Below are 22,846 nucleotides of genomic sequence, written 5' to 3'. Positions count from 1 at the left end.
TCCCTATCAAATTTGTATATTTCATGGTTTTCATATAATAGAAGACAAGTAAAATCACTCTAATATGATATGGTTGTTTCAGACATAAAAGAAATGAAAGGTAAAAAAATTGGAAATCGTGGTAATTGAATAATTAAACATCTGAATTAAAAGATTAATCTATGCATTGCATTGATATATATGTTTATTTGAAGAAAAGTATATAAGTATATAATTTGGGATTATGTATTAATCCGTTGGTTTGAAGCCTTGAAGGGCTATATATTATGTATACTTGACAACCACACCAACAAAGTATATAATTTGGGATTATGTATTAATCCGTTGGTGTGATTATATACTTGATAATCACACCAACAAAACAATCGGTACCGATGTTTATCAATAGAAAAAAGTCTAAAACATAGCAAATACACATAATTCAAGAATGATATGACTTTAAATTAATAATACAATGTCTTCCAAAATGAAAAATGTGAAGTGACAACGGCACAGTGTGTATGTCTGCGTGAAGGAGAACAAAACCCCATTCTAGAATTTATAATGTTTTTAATATAGGGTCCATAGTTCCATGTAGACTGTACTGATTTTACAGTCATATTCATATATGTGGCCGGATATGCAGTAAAAAAATACTTACCCTTGATTTTTTTACTTTTTAAACTGTGGCATACAGAGAAAAGGACAAATATTTTTGTTTTTTTTTGTTCACTACTCTTGCTTGTAACAGAGTTATTATGCTTAAATACTATACAGATCCTGGTTCGTGCATGTCCCACCTATGCTTAAATACAGATCGTGGTTCATGAATGTCCATACCGATCCTGTAGTATACCAACGTTTTTTTCACAATCCTATACATCTAGTATCTACTTTTTTTCTTTTTTTTGTCAAAAGTTTCCATTAGACTTAAATCTTTAAAGATGAGGTTACAAAGCTTAACAGATTACAAAACATAAAGAGATATTGGTTCCATGAGTTTTCCAAGAAGGTGCAAGTCTTTGTGAGACTAGCAAAGCTTGAAAGATCTGTTGGAACCATGGTGGAAGCGCCTTTGAAGACAAGCTTCGCGACTTCCTCGATCAACAAGTGATCAGCAATAGCTCTAGCAATATATGCAGTGGAGCATTTACAAAGGTGGTATATAGGTGGAATGAGGGAGGGTGCTCTAGCAAATGCGAGAATCTTCAAGACAAATAGATCAAAGTTTACAGCAGTTTCTAGCTCAATTCTCATAGCATGAGGTGAAACTACATCTGGGACTCTAGAAAGATATGTGCAATATTGTAACAAAGCAGGTGGGTCCTCCCTCTCATGAAGCCAATGGCCATGGAGGTTAAGGAGTCTCACACAAAGCTTGTAACCAATATTGCATTGAGATATTAAGACATACCTGAGCTTACATCCTAGTGTTAGTTGAAGGAGATTGAAGGATAAGATTGTTTTAAGGTTGAACCTAGGGAAAGGAAAGGAAGGTCGTAACAGAGCAGGTGGGTCCTCCCTCACATGGAGCTCATAGCCATGGAGGTTAAGGGTTCCTACACAAAGTTTGTTGTCGGCTTTGCTTAGATGCACTAAGATAGACACTAGGTTGGAACCGGGAGGAAAGTGGTAATGATACAAATGATACAGATTAAAAGGTTCGGTGAGCGTTTGGTATACATTTTCCAACTGATCTTGACAAAAGGATTTAACTGACCAATCTAGACAGGCAATTACACAGCTATTTGATTGTTTGCGGCCAACCAAGATAGAGGTAGAGTGACCTAAACGAGATGGGTTCGATAAACTTCTATATGGTCGAAATAGCTTCAGGATCAGACATGTAACCAATACTAGTCGAAGAACTCTATCTACCAGGGTTTGCGGATAAGAGTTGGGCTCAAACCTGGATTGAGGGGACAAAGGAGGATTTGATAGGGATCTGCATTGAGAGCGCAAGTCGTAAAAACTCATTCCAGCAACAGGATCGGCATAAATCAGACTGGTCTGATTTGTGAGGCAAATCTTCATTGGATAAAGCGGCATATCGGAGGAGAGCATAGCCAAGACACAAACTAAAGAGACCAAAAGTGCAGGAGGGGGATACAAGGTCACCATGATTGACGCTTTTATCGACCAGATCTCGCGCAGTTCCGGCGTCAAAACAGAGCTCATTTCTAGCATTGGCCAAGTAGAACACTTGGTGATGGGGTAAGAATCCAAGGAGGAAGGAGATGATGAGATTGACATCAAGGGGAACCGGTAAAAGAGAGGTGATGGGCATAACACACATGGAGCCTAGAAATCTCAGATTTATCATCGAATGGCTGTAGTCTCGGGAGAATCACCTCGTTGAGACGAAACACCGGTTGAGCAGAGGGGTGAGAAAGGAGTTGAAGCTTACGCATTGCCGGAGTAGCGTGACAGATCGAGAAACCTCCGGTGGATTCGAAATCGATCCAGAAGCAGTGCTGTTACAAGAGGAGAGAACCACGGTGAACATAAAGCAGCCCAGCGGCGCCGATTTGTGAAGGGGAAAAAAAAAATGATTCATTAGCCAAAAGATTCATTAGTCATCAAGTCCTATCACCGAAGACAACGACGGTGTAAACTGATAAAAGTCTAGAACTGAATGGAAATACACTGGAGTCGAACCTATGACCTCCCACTTATTAGCTCTCATCTCGTACACATGAACCACTTTCTCGTAGTAGCTCTTCTTAGACGCTACGTCGCGGCGCAAGACTAAACACTTTCCATCGTAAGCCTCCGGGTACCACCTAATTAGCCTCTTAACGTCCAGTACTCCGTTTGGAATTTGTTTAACGAGGACCCACTTGGGATCACTAAGAATGTTCTCGAGTGCATAAACGTAAGTTACTTTTTCAGTCGCCGATATCAAGGTTAAATTATTATCTGCGGCTGTGAACAACGTTCTAGGACGAAGTTCTTTGGGGAACCTGATTGGAATCAGTCGTGCTTTCTCTGTTTTAGGGTTGAAAGCTACGATGCTTCCGTCGGTTCTTAACCAGTGAAGAGATCCCTCCAAATAAGCAGGTGTTTTCATACGGTAATCGAGATAACTTGTTAAGCAAGTAATTGCCGTTTCCGATAATTTCCATGAATCTCCTGCGTTAATCTCAAACTTATACGTTGTTTCATTGCCACTTGTCACCTCGTTTATAATGACGATTTTGAAACTCTTGGGTGGTTCGATCAATCTGATCAACCGCGAATCCTAGCTTTTGTTGAGGACGTCGTTGAAGAGGGTCAATATGTGACCTACAGTTATTCAACAATCGAAATTTTTTTGTGAGAGGATTTACGACGTAGAGGCCACCGTAGTAGAAGAGTAGAAGAAGGCCAGAGGAATAGCCCAAAAGATGACACTTCATCAAGGTTTCTTTTCTTCTCGGTGACCTAGAAGTGCCGTAAATGTGGTCGTAGCAGAGAAAACGGGATCCATAGTTTACTGGGCAAACGCATAGCAAACTGGATCTGACCCGGGTAAAGTATTCGTAATCAAAGTTAGGGTTTTTGGATATATGAGATTGAAGAGATCTATTTGTGCATTGCATCATGGCCAGAGATCTGTGGTCTATTCTGAAGAGAATCTCTTCGAGTAGATGCCAAGGTAAGCTGTCCATGATCGAAGAAATTAGGACTTTTCTTATTTCCTTGATGTCATTTATAGACGTAATTAAGGAGACAGATAGTGAGATAGGGCAAAGATAATAGTTATTAATTTTAATTTAGTTAACCTTGTATTTGTTTTTTCTTTATTGATTATGTTTTGCAACTTTTTTAATAAAAAAACATCAATGTAAAGTTAAAATTGCAATAGATGTTAAATTTCAATATATTGTGAAATAAATTAAAATTGAAGGGAAATTAAAAACTAAAAAGTAAAACTAATAAGTGTCAGCAAAGGAAGAATAATGTAAGTTATTTTTAAAAATATGATAAATTTCATATCTTATTATATGAAAATTGAGTTTTGAAAGTTAATAACTTATATGATCGGGATATGTGTCAATTATTTTGATAATTGACACGTAATTAAGGAGACAGATTGAGCAAATATAATAGTTATTAATTTAAATTTAGCTAACCTTTATGTGTTTTTTAATTGATTATATTTGCAACTTTTTTCAAAAAAAAAACCATTAATGTAAAGTTAAAATTGCTATAGATATTAAATTTCAACATATTGTGAAATAAATTAAAACTGAAGGGAAATTAAAAGCTAAAAAGTAAAACTAATAAGTGTTAGCAAAGGAGGAATAATGTAAGTTATTTTTTTGAATGAGATAAATTTCATATCTTATTATATTAAAATAGAGTTTCGAAATGTAGCAACTCATATGATCTCAACACTTGTCAATTATTTTGATAATATTTTGACATGTGTAAAAATTAGAAATTTCTAGATATGTAAAAAATTTCAACCAATAAGATTTTGAGATGATGTTAACATAAATATGGAAAACTGTAAATCTTTTTTGTACTTAGACTTACAGAAAAGGTAAATAAAAAAAAACTCTTTATTTTTAAATAAATTATGCAATCAATTACTAATCTTAGAAAGATAAGGAAAATAGGAAAATGAATTCAATTTTAATTTATTTTTTATAAAGTAAACTAAAAATCCTATAAATAAAAATATTACATTTAGAAGGGGTCATTGGCTCATGGAGTTTGATGTATTTGAAAATCCAAATAAAATCATGTGTTATTCAATTATTGGTTTTAAAATAATTATCAAAATCATGAGTTATTGGTTATATGATTTATAAATACTAGTTAAAATCTTGGTTAATCCAGTTAAAATTGATGGGTTTGGTTATATGATTTATAAATACTACTTTATGAAGCTTAATCCAGTAATACTAGTAATCGATGAAAAAATATATGTAAAGTTAATTATTAATATATATATATATATATATTGTAATAAATATAAAAATTTCAATATAATGTGAAATAAATTAAAATTGAAGGGCAGAGTGATTAAAAAAAACTAATAAGTGCCAGCAAAGTAGGAATACTGTGAGTTATTTTATTTTAATATGATAGATTTCAGATTCTAAATAAAGTACTTGTAATGAACTTGCAAGAAAAGAATATGAAAAATGGAACCCCTAATAAAAATAAGAAGCATGTGCATGTTCACGAAAATATCATATGATGGAATGAGTCGGAAAAACTTTAGTGGCAACTTTGTTTGAAGAGATTAATAAGAGAAGAAGAAGTTGGGTTAGAAGTGTAAAATGCATAAAAGTCTTTGTAAGTCCTTTTGGAATAAACATAGCTATAGTTAAGGTCTGATCTTCTTGTTGAGTTTTGTATCAAGTACTCCTTCCTCCTCATTCTCCTCTCTTTGTTCAAGTTTGTAAGTCAGTTTCATGATAGTTTTTGTGAGCAAAGTTGTCAGCGAGACGCACTCGCAGGCCCGACCCTTCACCAATTCTAATAAAACATTCGTATTGGGCCTCAAAATTTCGAAGCCCATTTTGAAGGTTTTTTAAAAACTAATAAGGCCTCAAAACCTCTAAAATTTGTAAAAAAGCCTCCTAATTTGAAAAATGTCCAATAATAGACTCCCAAAAAGTCCAAAATTAGTTAAAAGGCCTCATAATTTGAAAATATCCTATAATTAATAAAATAGATTTTAAAATTAGTAAAAAGTCCTCATAATTAGCAAAAAATTCCAAAATTTAGATGTTAATATATAAATTTTTTTGACAGCCCATATAGTTAGCAAAACAAATATTAGCTTTTAATATTTTTTTATTTTTTTTAAATGAGAAAATCCTAATTATATTTTTTCTGTATTGGGCGCCTCGGATTTCACCGGACCGGCCTGCGCACTCGTAGCCATTCGAGAAACTCTTTAAATCAGCTTGTGCAGTTATTTAGCTTTTCACAATTGATTGCATCCAAGATTTAGTCAGTCCGGATCATAGAAGTTTTAAGAGTTTGATCCTCAGCTAGATTTTAGTAGTTGTTTAAATCGAAGGGTAACTTACATTAGTTATATATGTTCTATAATTTAATTAATTTTCAAAATAAATAAAAAGTTCTGTTGTTTAGTGATTTCAAATAGTCGTTCTCTAATTTTTTTTTTGTTTTTTGTCTTCATATTGGTTATAGGTCTCTGAATTCTGAATAATGTTGAAAGAAGTGACTTTGGACCACAATGTGTTTAAGGAAATAGTTTTCTTCTTACAATGATGCATGCATTTGCATTTTTTTTTTCTTTTGATTACTAAGAGGTTCTACATCTTCTCAGACCAGAGACCAGAGCATTTTTGTATATAGTCCCCTACCAAGCGTCGTTCTTGTAACATATTAAGAAAACACATAATTTTTGATTTGTCCATGAGGATCCTGAAATAAAAATAATATCTAACTAAATTTTACAATGTATTAGACACATATTCAAAAGAAAGATGGAGCTCTTTTTTTAGATTGTGACCAGATAGAACATTTGATCCATTATATGTCTAAATCTAAAGGGTCTCACCAAACGAGAAGGCCATTCTCTGAAGATCCTTGGGGAACACGTCACAAGCTTGGTTTTGGTTTTGGCTCCAAGGAAACGAAATGTTGGCGTTGAAATCTGTCTCTGATTTCACGTAAACCGGATTAGAGAGTAACGATTCATTCAGATACTCGTCAGACCATTTAATTTCTTCCAGACCGGGATTGTCGAGGTGGCTTGCGGTTCCACAGTTTGATTCCCAAGTAGGCTCTGTCACTTGTACATGATCTTCCCCAGAGATAGTGTTGTCTGGGGGAGGAAGAAGGACAATCGAGGCTTTGACGCATATCTGTGTCTCAAAACCTGTAGTTGAGACAGAACCATCGGTGTTGAACTGCGTAAGGCTCACGGGCGAGAGCGAATTGACGATTGAAACAGAGTTGGAGTTGAACTTCTCAAACGCTAAGTAGTCCGAGTAATCAGAAGGTTCCTTGACAAAGAAGTCTTGATTACTTTTTGAGGAGAAACTTGTGGAATTGTGGTTGTCGCTTATGTTTGTGTCTTTATAAACATCGGAGAGAGGTTTATGTGTAATAGGGTCGATACCTTTTTGCCTCAGCTTCTTCTTAATACACGAATTCCACAAGTTCTTGATTTCATTATCTGTTCTCCCAGGAAGCCTCGCAGCAATTTGTGACCATCTGATAAAAAACAGGGGATTTCAGAAAACAAATACTCTGTTTTAGAAACAGAGCATAAATTGTGATTATTACCTGTTTCCAAGAACAGCGTGAAGCTCGACGATGAGATCCTGTTCCTCTGAAGAGAAAGCTCCTCTTTTTAAATCAGGTCTTAAGTAATTGGTCCATCTGAGTCTACAGCTCTTTCCACATCTCTCGAGACCTATAGGTTTAGACAAATCCGGTTCTATAAATGATTAGAGGAAGAAAAACACAATTTTAATAAGCTTTTTTGTCGGAGAAGAGAGAGTTTTTACCGGTGAGTTTAGGGACAGAACTCCAGCAACCATGGCCATGTTTGGTGATGTAACTAAGAAGCTTCTCGTCTTCTTCAGGAGACCAAAGACCTTTTCTCAGCTTTTGTTTGTAACAGCAAGAATGTCTCTTCATGTTTTTGCAATGCTTTGGAAAGGAACAATGGAGAGAACTTTTGGTTTTTTGGTTTAATGGATTGAGAAAAAGGTTTTGAGAAAATGAAGTAAGAGATGTGAAGAGACTAATACATAAATAGAAAGGCTAGAACCGACGGAAATGAAAAAAAGGAAACAAAGTCATTTTCAAAGAAGACTTTTGTTGAATTTTTTGTTTTCTTTTTCTGTATGTAACTTTCAGAGAAAAGGGACAATATAATGTGCTTAGCTGGGACTATAGACTATTCATTGTTAAGTCATGAGACTCGTTTTTTTTTGTTATACAAACTATTCGTAATACTTTTGTTCAAGTAGGTTTAACAACCGGTCCTGTCTCTATATGCTATCCAATTTAATTGTACTCGAACTGTTCATTTTCTTTAATCTGATAAATTTGTATAACTGTTTATTTTTCTCTTTTAGATTTGGTTTGGGATTACTTGATGTTCTTTAAGAAATTGATTTAGAGTTGATTTTTGACAATTTATCGACATATATTAGCATTTGAGGCTTATTAGTTTCCACAAAATTTATGATAATGTGAATGTTAGAATTAACGGTTATTAGTTTTCGACGAGATTTATGATGAATATACGAATTATCTGACAAATAAAAATATCAATCTTAACATTTTTGAAATACATTTTTGTGTCATCCTCTCTTATTTTTGTATCCAAACAAGTCTTAATTAAATTCTCTACAATCGTTACAACCAAACACAAATTTTTTTTATTTGATAATATTAATTTCCTAAAAACTATCTACCTAATTTAAATCAATATGTTAGATTAAAATATATTTAATCTTATATTTAATTATTTTAATTACTATTTAATACATAAAGTTAATAAAATTTTAGATTTTTTTCAGCATATGATGTAATTTGAATTTTTATAAACGGATATATATTTTAAAATTTTTCTTAGGATATTTATAAGCAAACAAGTATATTCACATATAGAGCTCGAAATACATTTTTAAAGTACAATAGGGTGACATCACTTTTTGGCTTTTTGCCAATTTTGGGTCAGATTTTTAATTAAAATTATAACCGATTCAATTATCCGGATCCTCCTTAAGATTACCGAATATTTTGGGCCGGTTTTAATCCATAGCGTACTTATTTACATCCAATTAATGCCCATTGTATCTTAGAAAATATATAATTTACATGCCGAATTTTTAGTGCTGAGTTTGACAAAAAGAATTGATAACACAAATTCTGTAATCACATCCTTATAATATAGCAACTAATTTAAGATTAATACATCTTAGAAAATATTTAATTTGTGTTTAATAAACGATTACATATTTGCTAAGTTCTTATTAGCTTTAAATATACATTATTAATCCAATAATATCAATTGAGAATCAAAATAAGAATATGTCATATCATTCATTCCTAAATCATAACTAACCAAATCATAAAATGTATATTCTCAACTTGCGAATCAAAAGTTTATACATAACGTATCTACAATCGTTAACAATATATATATATATATATATATATATATGCAATTCACCATCGACTACAAGCACACCACTAAACAATTACAGTGTCATATCAACAAAATAATAGACTCGTTGTGTACCACGGGGTAAAACCTAGTTTAAAAACATTCATTCAGCAAAAATCCTCTATAATTTTTTTGATCGGCTATGTTAATTAGAGTGGGAAATAGAATTTGAACTTATTCCTTTGGATGGCTGGTTGAATTACCATTCACTGGTTGGTATTTTATTTCTCTTGGTTATTAGATGTTTTCTTCTTTATTCATTTAAAATAGGGACATTTACTCAAATGATATACATTTTAGGTAATATCACTAGAATCTACAAAAAAAGATTTTATTATTAGAATATTTCAGGTATTTTCAAAATACTCAGCGTGTCCTTGTTTTATGTTACCGGAAAAAACGTTATTACAAAAACGTCATTGCCACGTCAGAAATCGCTGATGTGTATTAAATAACTCAGCCGTAAAACGTAATAGAGGTAATGACGGCTGAGTTATAGGTATGTTGCGGCTGATTTAAGGAAAAAATATTTGAGTAAGATCGGACGGCTGACTTAGAGCATAACTCAGCCACACGTTACGGCTGAGTTTTCACTGGATGGTTGAGTTGTCAAAATTTTGGCTAAGTTAGAGCATAACTTAGCCGTCCTTACGGCAGAGTTAATATCCGATGGTTGAGTTGTCAAAATTTTGGGTGAGTTATCAATACGACAAGCTTGAGTTATCGTATTTCCGACTAGCTAAGTTATGAAAAACGGCTGGCTTATGAGATGTAGTTTCGGCTGAGTTATGGTTAAATTCTATAACTCAGCCGTTTAAGGCTGACTTATCGTACAACTCGACCATTTGACGGCTGACTTAGAAGCAAAAGATTAATTACTAGAATGTTATTAAGTTACGGCTGACTTATGAAACGATACGGCTGAGTTACATATTTTCAGTTGACGCAGCGGCTGAATTTGGCAGCCATTTTTATGTTTTTTAATTATTGTAATGTTATTTATGTTGTGACTGAGTTATAATTTATTTCATGGCTGAGTTATATTAAGGCTGAGTTATTATTTCTTTAATGGCTGACTTACCACTTCGGATGCATCATCCATGTCAGCATTCCATGTCATCATCTTTTTTCTCTGGAAATACGAAACGTCGTTCCTAAACGCATGTGGAGGAGAGAATCAATTGTCTTCTTCCCTTACTTTGGATCTGGTTTTCTGAAACAAGCCAACGACGAACAAAACCAACTACGATTCTGATCTGTAAATTAATCACGCTTCCAACACAGAATCGTACGATTCTAAAACGTTTCCAATCACCTTTTCTGAGAATCGCGATTCCGTTACGATTCCAAGAGATTTCGGCCGCTTCTGTTTCCGATTCCGATTTTAGAGCGGGAATTGGAGCTTCACCGACGATTCTGTGCAACGTAGATGAACAGTCAAAACTTTTTAGTTTCTCTCTCTTTTGATATAAAGAGAAATTGTCGATGAGATTCTGGAAAAAAAAACTATGAAAATATGATGTGTATTTTAATTTGCTGATGTGTAATTTTTTTTTATTTTTTTACTCAAAATCGAAAAACTAAACCCAAGGGGTATATTGTAATTACACTCAGAACACTAAACATTTGAGTAATTTTCAAAAGATTGTTAGATATGAGTAATAAACCAACTTTTGGATAACATTTCAGTAATTTTTTCTTTAAAATAATTGACTCTTGAAGAGAGGGAATCTCTTGTACAGTGACTTGTTCATGCAAGAACCAACAAGAAGAATGAAGTAGCTAGACAATTTTGTTTTTTGGTTTTAGAAAAATACCGACATGGAATGTCCCATAATCAAACTCAATAATAAATAAATGGGCTACTCAATTTCCATTGTATAATATCTTGCAGCGAAGCTGTCGATAAGTTGCTTCGTATTAATTTTTTTTTTATATCAAATGATTGATTTACATAGAAAGGCGACTTTCAAACATACAAGCTTTTGACGAGCATCTTTTGCTTATACTAATATAATTTCTTCCCAATAATCATTATCATGATTCATATGATTCATGACAATCATCCGCCGCCAGCCTTTCATTATATGAACACGGTCAGATTTTGTAGAATGTGTTTTCTTTAATGGAGACAAAAGTTTTGCTATACTTTTTTCCATCTTTAAGAGGATTCTTATGCTGAATTACAATTTCATAACTAATATGAAATTATGGTTTGTTTTCTAACCTAAAACTAAATGGTAACTTATATCAGCATTTTATATTTTGTAAGGTGATAATTATTTTGGCTTTTTCAATTCTAACCGAGTCCCAATTTTTTTTGTGTTATATATAAATATCAGTTTGAGGATCTGCAGGTTAAATTTAAATTTCAGTCCCAATTTAATATGGTTTTTCCCGGCTCCAGAAAATTAGTTTTTGAGTGTAGAAAACCTTTAGAATTACTCCTGAATTATCAAAAAAAAAAAAAAATAGTCGTGTGTACGTATATAGGGAAAACCACCCCTTAATTGATACTATGGATCGGATGCTTCAACCGTTCATAATACCATATTAGTATTAGTGAATGCTATTATATTGTATATCTTCATGAATCAGACACCGGAATGGGTAAATTAGTCTCCTTCCAAATAAAACTTAAACTAGTATAGTCTAGCTAAGACGACTGACCCTAGAATTTCATAACTAGACAGAGCAACACTTGAATATTATTGTACTTCAATCTCTAATATGTATACTTCTATTTTGAATGTGTCAAATACTTCCTTTTAAGTTTTTTTTTCTTCTGAATAACTAAGAAGTTATAGAACGAATTCCGTAAATTTTCTCAAGAACGAAACCAAAATAGGTGATATGGTTTTGTTCCAACCAATAACTTTTCGGTTTTGGTATTGTGTAACTGTACGTGTACTATACTAGCGGGAAAATGGCCAAAATCAATTCCAACTATTTGCCAAACGCTTTTTTATACCTAAACTTCAACACCCTGCAAATAACAACCTGAACTGTATTAAAAATCAAATTTGCTACCTAAACTATATAAAATGTTGTCAATTTCAACCTAATTTCGAATAGTGTTAAATCAGAGTTTAACTATGTTGAGTCAGACGATCTGTGGCATCCACATGGCACTGGGAATGGCCAAAACTAAGTTGTTTTGGTCATTTTTAGGTGTGTTGTGGCAAGAAACAAAACGTTTGACAAAAAATGGAGTATTAGAGTCTGTTTTCGGGTGTGTTGTGAGACTTTATTTTTGGTCATTTCTTGCTATAAAATACCCAAAAATGACCAAAACGACGTAGTTTTGGTAAGTCTCAGTGTTATGTTGAAGTCATAGACCGTCTGACTCAACATCATTAAACTCTGATTTAATACTGTTCGAACAGAGGTTGAAATTGACAACATTTTATATAGTTTAGGTAGCAAATTTGAATTTTAATACAGTTCAGATTGTTATTTGCAGGGTGTTAAAGTTTAAGTATATAAACGCGTTTGACAAATAATTGGAGTTAATTTTAGCTATTTCTCATGAGTCATGTATGTCATGTATTGACTTATTTTATTCATTTATGTAGGTGCTTCAACGTTTAGTGTAAATCCAAGATATCATCATCGTAACAAAAGAGCTAGAACTACTGTCATTGGCGAGGGTTGTTGACACTTTGTAAATGACAAATTTCTCGTTAAAGATAAAATATAACTTTATAAATGTATTTAAACTAGAATCTGAGACTAAGTAAATGTTAATATTAAATCTAAGTAAAAGAAAGCTTAATTCCAACTAACTAACTATATAACATTAAATGTTAATATTCTCCCTTCAACCTGAATTCATAGAAACCATGAGAAAGGTTTGAGTATAAGGATGAAAGACATTGGTGTTGAAATGTAAGGATATTATTTTCTATACGAAAAGAGGTTGATGGAAAAGAAATAATACCAGAAGTGGATTGGACGGCCATAATACCATGTTCAGTAATAGATGCAGCAGATGGAGAGGAGTCGGACTCTCTGAAACTTGAACATGTGATGTTAGATTTTTAATGAGATCTTGTACCTGAGCAGTTATCATATTGCTTAAATCCAAGCTAGAGACAGTAGAAGCAGACACAACTGAAGAAGAATTTGTTATGGGACCACAAATCATCAGAATATGTCTCCTTATAGCATCATAGGACTCATTAAACCCCATAAGCAACTTTGTTACTCTACCCCTCTGTTGCAACTTCTCCCACAAAATAGCAGCATTGCATTCCCACTTCCTGCAAGTACACACTGGAAGATCAACATAGTTCTTGTATTCCTTCCAGAGAGTTACACAAGACGAGTGTACAATAAGTACTAACATCAGACGCACCCTGTTGAACATTATTAAGACGTTGGTCAATCTCAAATACTCGTGGTGCATCATCTTGTTTAAAGCGAGCCAACACATTCTTCCAAATACCTTCAGCCGTAGGTATGAAAAACAAGCTTTGACTAATCTCTTTACTAACTAAATTCATTAGCCAAGTAGAGATCATTTCGTTACATCTGGACAAGATCCAAAATCACTATTATCAAGAGATGGTTTCAAGATAGTACCATCAATGAACCCGAGTTTATTGCAAACATTCATTACCATACACAGTGAACGATGCCAAGAATTAAACTCTACTCTGGTATTAAGACGATCCAAAACAAGTATGATCCCAGCATGATCCAATTTATTGAGAAAATAAGGATTCTCATACTGATCCATTCCGTAGTTCGTACTAGAATTTGTAGATTCCATTAGATAAGAAATCGATCAACTAATTTCATAAAGTAAGAATTACAAAACTGAAACCGCGAATGCTAAATCAGAGATCAATGAACTCAAACACCTAACCGATTAAACAAAGATACCTACCAAGATTGCAACAAATTACCAAAAATAGGCACTAACCAGCTCAACAATGGCGATTAACAACCCCACAAAAAAGAGAGCAATGAAACAGGGATGTGAGTTACTCATTGATACGAATCGGTTCTCAGAAAAAGCTGAAAGATAGATCGTTAGATGTGGAATCTAGAGGCGAAGCTGAGACAAAGACAAATTAAAACAATTCGAAGAAGCAGAAGTTCAAGAATCACGAGAATTTTTTTCTATTAGACGTTTTTTCGAGAAACGAATGAAAGGGAAACATTTTCTCTGATACCATATTGACACTTTGTAAATGACAAAGTTAATTTCTCATTAAAGATAAAATGAAACTTTACAAATGTATTTATACTAGCTAGGAGCTGAGACTAAGTAAAAGAAGCTTATTCCCAACTAACTAATTATGCTAATAAGTGTCAGTTTGGTGGTAAGAACAACACTAATGTAGCAACTGTACGATGATTTACATTAGTCAAAAGAAAATTATAACGATAGAATATAATAATGAAAAGAAAATTATGCATGAATATAAGAATCCATTCATATGATTGCTCCAAAAAGTCACCTTTCTGAACACGAACGAATAGTTTCCTCCATGCTTAACATGCATTGCATTGGACTTGTCAAATAGAGATGCTATGAATATATATGAGCTGTTCGATCAAGTCAACTGTTCAATAACTCGTTATTATAATATTTTTTTTTTTGCTTTTTCTTGGTATATTATATGTAATTTGTAAGCTAATCCTCACTATATCGTTTAAGATTGTCTTTGTCATATAAGATCGGCAGAGCCAATAAATTCTGAAGAAAGATTAATAAATTAAATATATAAAGCAACTAAATATTGAATATTCATAGCTTTTGAACTGAATAAAAAGTTTTACGTAGATACATGAATGGATCGTTGTCAANTATTTTCTATACGAAAAGAGGTTGATGGAAAAGAAATAATACCAGAAGTGGATTGGACGGCCATAATACCATGTTCAGTAATAGATGCAGCAGATGGAGAGGAGTCGGACTCTCTGAAACTTGAACATGTGATGTTAGATTTTTAATGAGATCTTGTACCTGAGCAGTTATCATATTGCTTAAATCCAAGCTAGAGACAGTAGAAGCAGACACAACTGAAGAAGAATTTGTTATGGGACCACAAATCATCAGAATATGTCTCCTTATAGCATCATAGGACTCATTAAACCCCATAAGCAACTTTGTTACTCTACCCCTCTGTTGCAACTTCTCCCACAAAATAGCAGCATTGCATTCCCACTTCCTGCAAGTACACACTGGAAGATCAACATAGTTCTTGTATTCCTTCCAGAGAGTTACACAAGACGAGTGTACAATAAGTACTAACATCAGACGCACCCTGTTGAACATTATTAAGACGTTGGTCAATCTCAAATACTCGTGGTGCATCATCTTGTTTAAAGCGAGCCAACACATTCTTCCAAATACCTTCAGCCGTAGGTATGAAAAACAAGCTTTGACTAATCTCTTTACTAACTAAATTCATTAGCCAAGTAGAGATCATTTCGTTACATCTGGACAAGATCCAAAATCACTATTATCAAGAGATGGTTTCAAGATAGTACCATCAATGAACCCGAGTTTATTGCAAACATTCATTACCATACACAGTGAACGATGCCAAGAATTAAACTCTACTCTGGTATTAAGACGATCCAAAACAAGTATGATCCCAGCATGATCCAATTTATTGAGAAAATAAGGATTCTCATACTGATCCATTCCGTAGTTCGTACTAGAATTTGTAGATTCCATTAGATAAGAAATCGATCAACTAATTTCATAAAGTAAGAATTACAAAACTGAAACCGCGAATGCTAAATCAGAGATCAATGAACTCAAACACCTAACCGATTAAACAAAGATACCTACCAAGATTGCAACAAATTACCAAAAATAGGCACTAACCAGCTCAACAATGGCGATTAACAACCCCACAAAAAAGAGAGCAATGAAACAGGGATGTGAGTTACTCATTGATACGAATCGGTTCTCAGAAAAAGCTGAAAGATAGATCGTTAGATGTGGAATCTAGAGGCGAAGCTGAGACAAAGACAAATTAAAACAATTCGAAGAAGCAGAAGTTCAAGAATCACGAGAATTTTTTTCTATTAGACGTTTTTTCGAGAAACGAATGAAAGGGAAACATTTTCTCTGATACCATATTGACACTTTGTAAATGACAAAGTTAATTTCTCATTAAAGATAAAATGAAACTTTACAAATGTATTTATACTAGCTAGGAGCTGAGACTAAGTAAAAGAAGCTTATTCCCAACTAACTAATTATGCTAATAAGTGTCAGTTTGGTGGTAAGAACAACACTAATGTAGCAACTGTACGATGATTTACATTAGTCAAAAGAAAATTATAACGATAGAATATAATAATGAAAAGAAAATTATGCATGAATATAAGAATCCATTCATATGATTGCTCCAAAAAGTCACCTTTCTGAACACGAACGAATAGTTTCCTCCATGCTTAACATGCATTGCATTGGACTTGTCAAATAGAGATGCTATGAATATATATGAGCTGTTCGATCAAGTCAACTGTTCAATAACTCGTTATTATAATATTTTTTTTTTTGCTTTTTCTTGGTATATTATATGTAATTTGTAAGCTAATCCTCACTATATCGTTTAAGATTGTCTTTGTCATATAAGATCGGCAGAGCCAATAAATTCTGAAGAAAGATTAATAAATTAAATATATAAAGCAACTAAATATTGAATATTCATAGCTTTTGAACTGAATAAAAAGTTTTACGTAGATACATGAATGGATCGTTGTCAATATCACTACCACAAAACTTTAACATCATTCACCGACAAATGGAAAACATCGGGCTGTTCACTTCATTAACACGTATTTCATGTCTTGTTACTCGTATGCATGGTTGTTCAAAGAAAAAGAAAAAGAAGAAGTTTTTCTACTCGTATTTGTTGCATGATTAATCCTTCCATTCAATTTTATAGATAAGTTTAGGTTTACGCATACTTTTATTTTGACGATTTAAGTTATATATATTAGGCACTAATAATATTTACTGGTTAATTTTTTTTGTTCCTTTTTTTTTGGTAAGACAAAGGGAGAAACCTCCCTAAAAATGAAAAAGAAAAATTACAAACAAACCCATCTGGCAATCGCATCTCCTCTCGCATTCTCCATCAAAACAGAAAGAAGATTTTCCGGGCAAGTATCGAACAATTGGAAGCCTGATGGATGAGTAAAAGCATAGTTTGCCAACCCTTCTACAAGACGATTAGCTTCACGGTACACATGTGTAACCCAGATTGACCAGTCTTTTAAAAGGAAACCATAGCACAATTGTACTAGGAATGAGAATCCAAAATCCCTGTCTTTAAGAACCCAACTACTAACTCTGAATCTATCTCCAGCTCCACATGAGTGATCTGTCGCACCCATGCGAGATAGAGACCATAATAAACCCCCCCATAGCTCCTCCAATGGGGCCGTACAATAACCTATGTTCAACGCAAACCCATGGATCCATCGTCCCTCACTATCACGAATTCCCCCGCCAGCCGGTGCAGAGCCTGGATTACCCGTGAGGCACCATCCGTGTTCAGTTTAAACCAGTTCTCCCTAGGTGGAACCCATGAGATCTGCCTCTCTACCCTTACCCGTTCATTCGATAACACTTGACAAGCCAAATTTGCACGATGAACTTCCTTTGACATATCCTTCACAAACTGAACCCTGTCCCTACATTTTCCCACCACACCAAACACATTACCACACTTCCATTTCCATGCCCACCACACACAAATACCGAACAGGATAGCCCAAGGAACATCAAACCGAACTGACACATCCCCTAAGTTCTCTGACACCCACTCTAACAGTATCTGACCAAAGAATTGACCCCTTTTCTCTGGACAGACAATACGACTCCAAAGCCCCGACATCGCTGGACAGTCTTTCAAGACATGAATAATGGTTTCAATTCCTTCTTTACACACTTGACACACACCAGAATCACACAAATGTCTCCTATGCCTCTCTGAATAAGTCATGATAACCTGGTTCACAACCAACCAGAAGAAAACTCGCACCCTTTCTGGAACCTTTAATTTTTTTTTTTTTTTCAACCATGCAATTGAATAAAAATATTTTTATGATACGTCTATTCCGGAAAGCCGAGTTTACCACAATTTCATCTTTAAATAAGTTTTGACTAAGCAGTAAGCATCATAAACGTTTTATTTATTTGGAAAAGTCTTCCAAATGATTTTTTCTTATTTTTCAAAAATTATAAATCAAACATGCATAGTTGAATTTAACTCGCAATATAACATTCTGTCACAATTATTTTTTTTTGATAATAATATATCAAACTAGGTAGTAACCCGTGCTGCAGCACGGAACAAAATATTTTCATATAAGTTTTAAATTTGTAAAATGATTAAGAAATATATTAATCCGGGTGCTATAACATAGGTGCGTTATTTTCATGTAAATTAGAAAAATAAACCTAGTCGTGTTCACTTTGAAATGGGAAACACGTCTCGTCCTCTCTCATCCCGTCACGTCCCAACCCATCCCGTCTCATCTCGTCTCGTCTCATCCAGTCTCGTCTCATCCAGTCTCGTCTCATTTCATCTCGTCATGTTTCCATCATAATTTTTTTACTTATGTTCGTTCTCTTTTAAATAATTACTCGTTAGACAATATTTACTAAAAGAGATTGGGTAAGATATTTAGACGGAATACCAGAGTTCTTCGTTGAATATTTTTTTATATTTAATTAGTTAAAAATATCCAAAAACATTATATTTTTAAAAAACTATATAATTTTTTTCAAAAGTACCAAAATTTTCAAAGTGTCCGTTCCAAAGTGGTTAATTACTTGTTGTATAGTCAATTCTTATCCAAATTTGTCAAAGTTTGACAATTGAATTTATCTACATATATTTTCTGATTTTGTACTTTTATCTAAAATTCATGTCTCTTTTTCTAAAAAAATATAGTTCAATATATAGTTTTTCATTATTCGAATTACCCGTTTTCAGTTTACGTATACTATTTCTCATCTTAATACCATAAATAAACTGGATATTTTCTCAAAATTTAGGTAATATAATTCCAATGATATTAAGATTATATTTCAAAAATAAATAAATCTTGTGATTAAAGATTTTCAATCGTCTTTTGATTCGATTTTGGTTAAAATTATATTGTATTTTTCCACTTGAAACAGAAAACATGTCACATCTGTCATGTCCTTTCTCGCCCGTCTCCTATTTTAGTTGTTTTTTTGTCAACTAAACATTAAGTTAAAATATAATCTTTTGGTTGGTCGCCCAGATCGGAAGAAAATTGTTTATAAAAGAGTTTTCAGAGATAATATAATAATTATTTTTGTATTTTAGTTTTATTTCATATCTCGTATTTCAGTTTTATTTTTTGTTAGTATGTAGTATAGTTATTATTTTTGTGTTGATCATCGTTTTCATTCTATTTTTCTTATTAGGAAAGTTAGTTAAATAATAAGCATGTTCGAATTAATGTTCTATTATCGGTGTTCATTAACCTGGGTAAATAATTTTCCAATAATATTTTTATTTTTAAAAAGAATGAATGGCTTAATTCATAAGTGGAATACTAACATTTCATTTCCAAATTTAATATTTATATTTTATGTGATAGACAGAAAAAGAAAGGAAAATGAATTTATGTAAGCACAGCTCTTTGTTTTTAAAAAATGTAAAGATTAAAATTTTGGAATTTTGGGTGAACTTATATAGCCAAAGCAAAAATTTTGTTATATTAACATGCAAAGTTTTACATAACCTTTATTTGTTAATTATATTGTAAAATAATTTTGGTGTTAAGATGTTTATATGTTAATCCAATATATAAAAAAAATCATTGTAGTGTTGTTCGATGTTATCATTTCCCTTCCCATTAATCGTCAAATTTTTGTAGATAAGAACATTACAAAACAGGTTACATAAATATTTGTCCGTATTTTATATGATAAAAAATAATATGAAATCAGTTTATGTGTGAAGCTTGCTTTTGTACACAAAACATTACAAAAACAGGTTACACAATTTGTCTTCTACATAAAATTTGAAACAAAAAGTAAAAGAGATCAATTATATATAGAGTAGCATCGATGGTGCTAGAAAGACACAACAAAATGATATTCAATATGAACAAAGGATTACAATAGTAGGGATATTTGTGAACAAATGATTTCGTGCTAAAAATATGAACAAAGGATTGCATGAATGATATATTGATTGTTCTGTTTTTTTTGTTGCATTAGTATAACAGAAATATTATCATTGTTTCGCTTTATAAATGTAAAGAATCCAAGTATTGATATAACATATACAAATGGGATAATAACAATATATGACAACTTCTGGATTATCTTCTTCATATCTTCTCTCACTAAAGCATGAATCTGTATACGAGGTAACAGTTTTTGTTAGTAACTGCATATAATGTTATTACAAAAATAATAACAAAATTGACTAAATTATGGCATCTTACTTGCATATCAAAACCAACACCATATCCAAGGCCTCACCAAATCTGGCTGTGTATAATTTTCATGTATAAATGACCCTCACACGAACTCGCCATGTTGTCTTTCATGGTTTGAGGAAGTCTAAGGAAGGAACCATATATTTTTTATGGATACAAAAAAATGTGATAAAATGAGAATTGCTTGATGAGTTAGAAAGTCGAGTGAATAACCATATTTATAGAGGACTTAGACGTCTAGGGTTATGGTTAAGTTGATTTGAGAAAATATTGGAGAGCTAAGATTTGGAAATCTTCAAGCGGTTTTTTTGCTCAATCACCGTGAATGAAACTAATAGTTAAGGTAAGATTATAATGTCGTGAATTAATAATATATGCATGATTGAATATTATTATTATTAAAGATTGTAGATAACTTTCTAAGGAAAGTCTCAGAATGAAGAATATGAGTTTAATTAGATACCAATTATAAAGATTATACGGGATTTCGATTATTGTGAATTTGTGAACTTGGAAGCGATTAATCCCTCCTATTAATTAGATAACAATCCATAAATTTTGAAATGGTTAAAAAATAAATTTTGGTTTCAACTAACACGATATATGAGGGAGGTTATATGTTGGATTTCAATTTTATATATTTTATCATTGCGAGATCTTAGGAGTATTAAACTATTTATTGTGTTGCTAAATTTTAGGATGTAAATGTAAAACAACCTTATTTGATAAGATTCTGTTTGATTTGATTAAATTGCGGAATTAATTATAATCATAATCAATGTAAATAATCGACATTTATGGAAACATAAATCTTTTGAGTTCGAAATGATAAAGAAACGAATAAAGAAATATCGTTCAATTTTAAGAAACTTTATTACCAAGTCTATGAAAATTATTATTACAATTATCACTATTAATGTAAAAAGTTGGGTCGAAATTTATGAAAAGAAAATAATCTGGTCGAGATTTATGGAACAAAAACTGGAAAGAAAATAAAATAAAAATTTCCTAACGTAAAGACATATCGAAGTCAAGACCTCTCAGTGGAACATTTCGTACTTTTGACCACTTGACCATGACTTCCTTTTACAAAGTAGAGTGGAAGTTAAATCTTTTATTAGTACCGAAAAGGTAAAAAAAAAAAAAAGTTAGATTCGACCCGGGATCCGCGTGTTTATCCGTTTAGGATATAAACAAAATTTCGTTTTTACCTTTAATTAAAATATATTATTTTGTTTTGTTCAATGGCATATTCTTATAATTTTTTACAAAACAAAGGTTTATTAGTTAAACGATTTTACAAATAATAATAAGGATGCAAACCCTCACGATGATTATTCTAAATATACTTTCAGAATTTTAAAATATGACATACGAGATCGTAAAAACTATACATAAGACTTGCATATTTTACAAGTTAAGTTAAGAATAAACTTGTAAAAAAACTGTTTTTGTTTGGGAGGGTTATTGTAAAAAAACCCTATGCATTTGCCACAATATTATGAATTGTATGTATACTCAATTTACGATCTACATATACGGAAGTTAAGTTAATTAACTGACTTCCAAATCATTAATTTTCTCATTTTTCTTGATCTTGAACATTAATTTACGTACCAAATTTAGGATTTTCTTTTTGTTTTTAGAATTTATTGTAATTTAAAAGAAGAATTTTTGAACATGATGAAGATTAATTTTCTTCACTCAATTTAGACATTATTACTGTCGCTTATCGAAATAGATAGAAAATATAGTTCATGTTTTTCTAGAATAGAAAACAAATTCGTATATTATTATGGAAACATTGATGTATATAAATAGAATGTTCTTTACATGTTATGTAGTTCAATTTAATTACATGCGTTCATCCCATTTTTTTTTTTTTTTTTGAACCGACGAGCAATGGGTGGTTGCGTCAATAACGCAAAGGTTCGTTGTTGGTGTGAAATGGAGCTCCTTCATTTTAGGAACAAACAGAGGACGAGGACGACGTTACACAATCAGATTCAGTTTCTTACCATATTTAACGAATCCATTTACTCTTCTTATGTTCTTGTTTATTCACAACAACATAAGAAGAAAGAACAAAATTCCTAACTAAAAAAAAAATAAAAAAATAGGAAAAAGGTAAGAAGAATGAGTAGCTTTATTGAAATTCTTTGTGCAATCATGATACCTCCTGTTGGTGTATTCCTCAGATTTGGNGGGTAATTTTTTTTTTTTTTTTTTTTTTTTTGTCATTTCATA

The 22,846-nt window shown here is 32.4% G+C and overlaps 2 protein-coding genes across 2 annotated transcripts; both read right to left on the bottom strand.

The window, feature by feature from the left end:
- Positions 2,466-3,629, bottom strand: LOC104760094 (putative F-box protein At1g57580). The gene is given in 3 exon segments (XM_010482942.2): positions 2,466-3,025; positions 3,158-3,187; positions 3,189-3,629. Coding segments are annotated over 3 exon segments (945 nt in total). The 3' UTR covers positions 2,466-2,551.
- On the bottom strand, positions 6,289-7,662 carry LOC104759014 (transcription factor MYB86-like). The gene is made up of 3 exons (XM_010481990.2): positions 7,464-7,662; positions 7,240-7,369; positions 6,289-7,167 (listed from the first exon to the last, which is right to left on the bottom strand). Exons 1-3 carry the CDS (start codon positions 7,594-7,596, stop codon positions 6,495-6,497), a joined length of 936 nt encoding a protein of 311 aa, XP_010480292.1. The 5' UTR covers positions 7,597-7,662; the 3' UTR covers positions 6,289-6,494.

Source organism: Camelina sativa, chromosome 17 (genome assembly GCF_000633955.1).
Source record: "Camelina sativa cultivar DH55 chromosome 17, Cs, whole genome shotgun sequence".
Taxonomy (NCBI): domain Eukaryota; kingdom Viridiplantae; phylum Streptophyta; class Magnoliopsida; order Brassicales; family Brassicaceae; genus Camelina; species Camelina sativa.
This window is presented reverse-complemented; position numbering and strand designations above follow the sequence as displayed.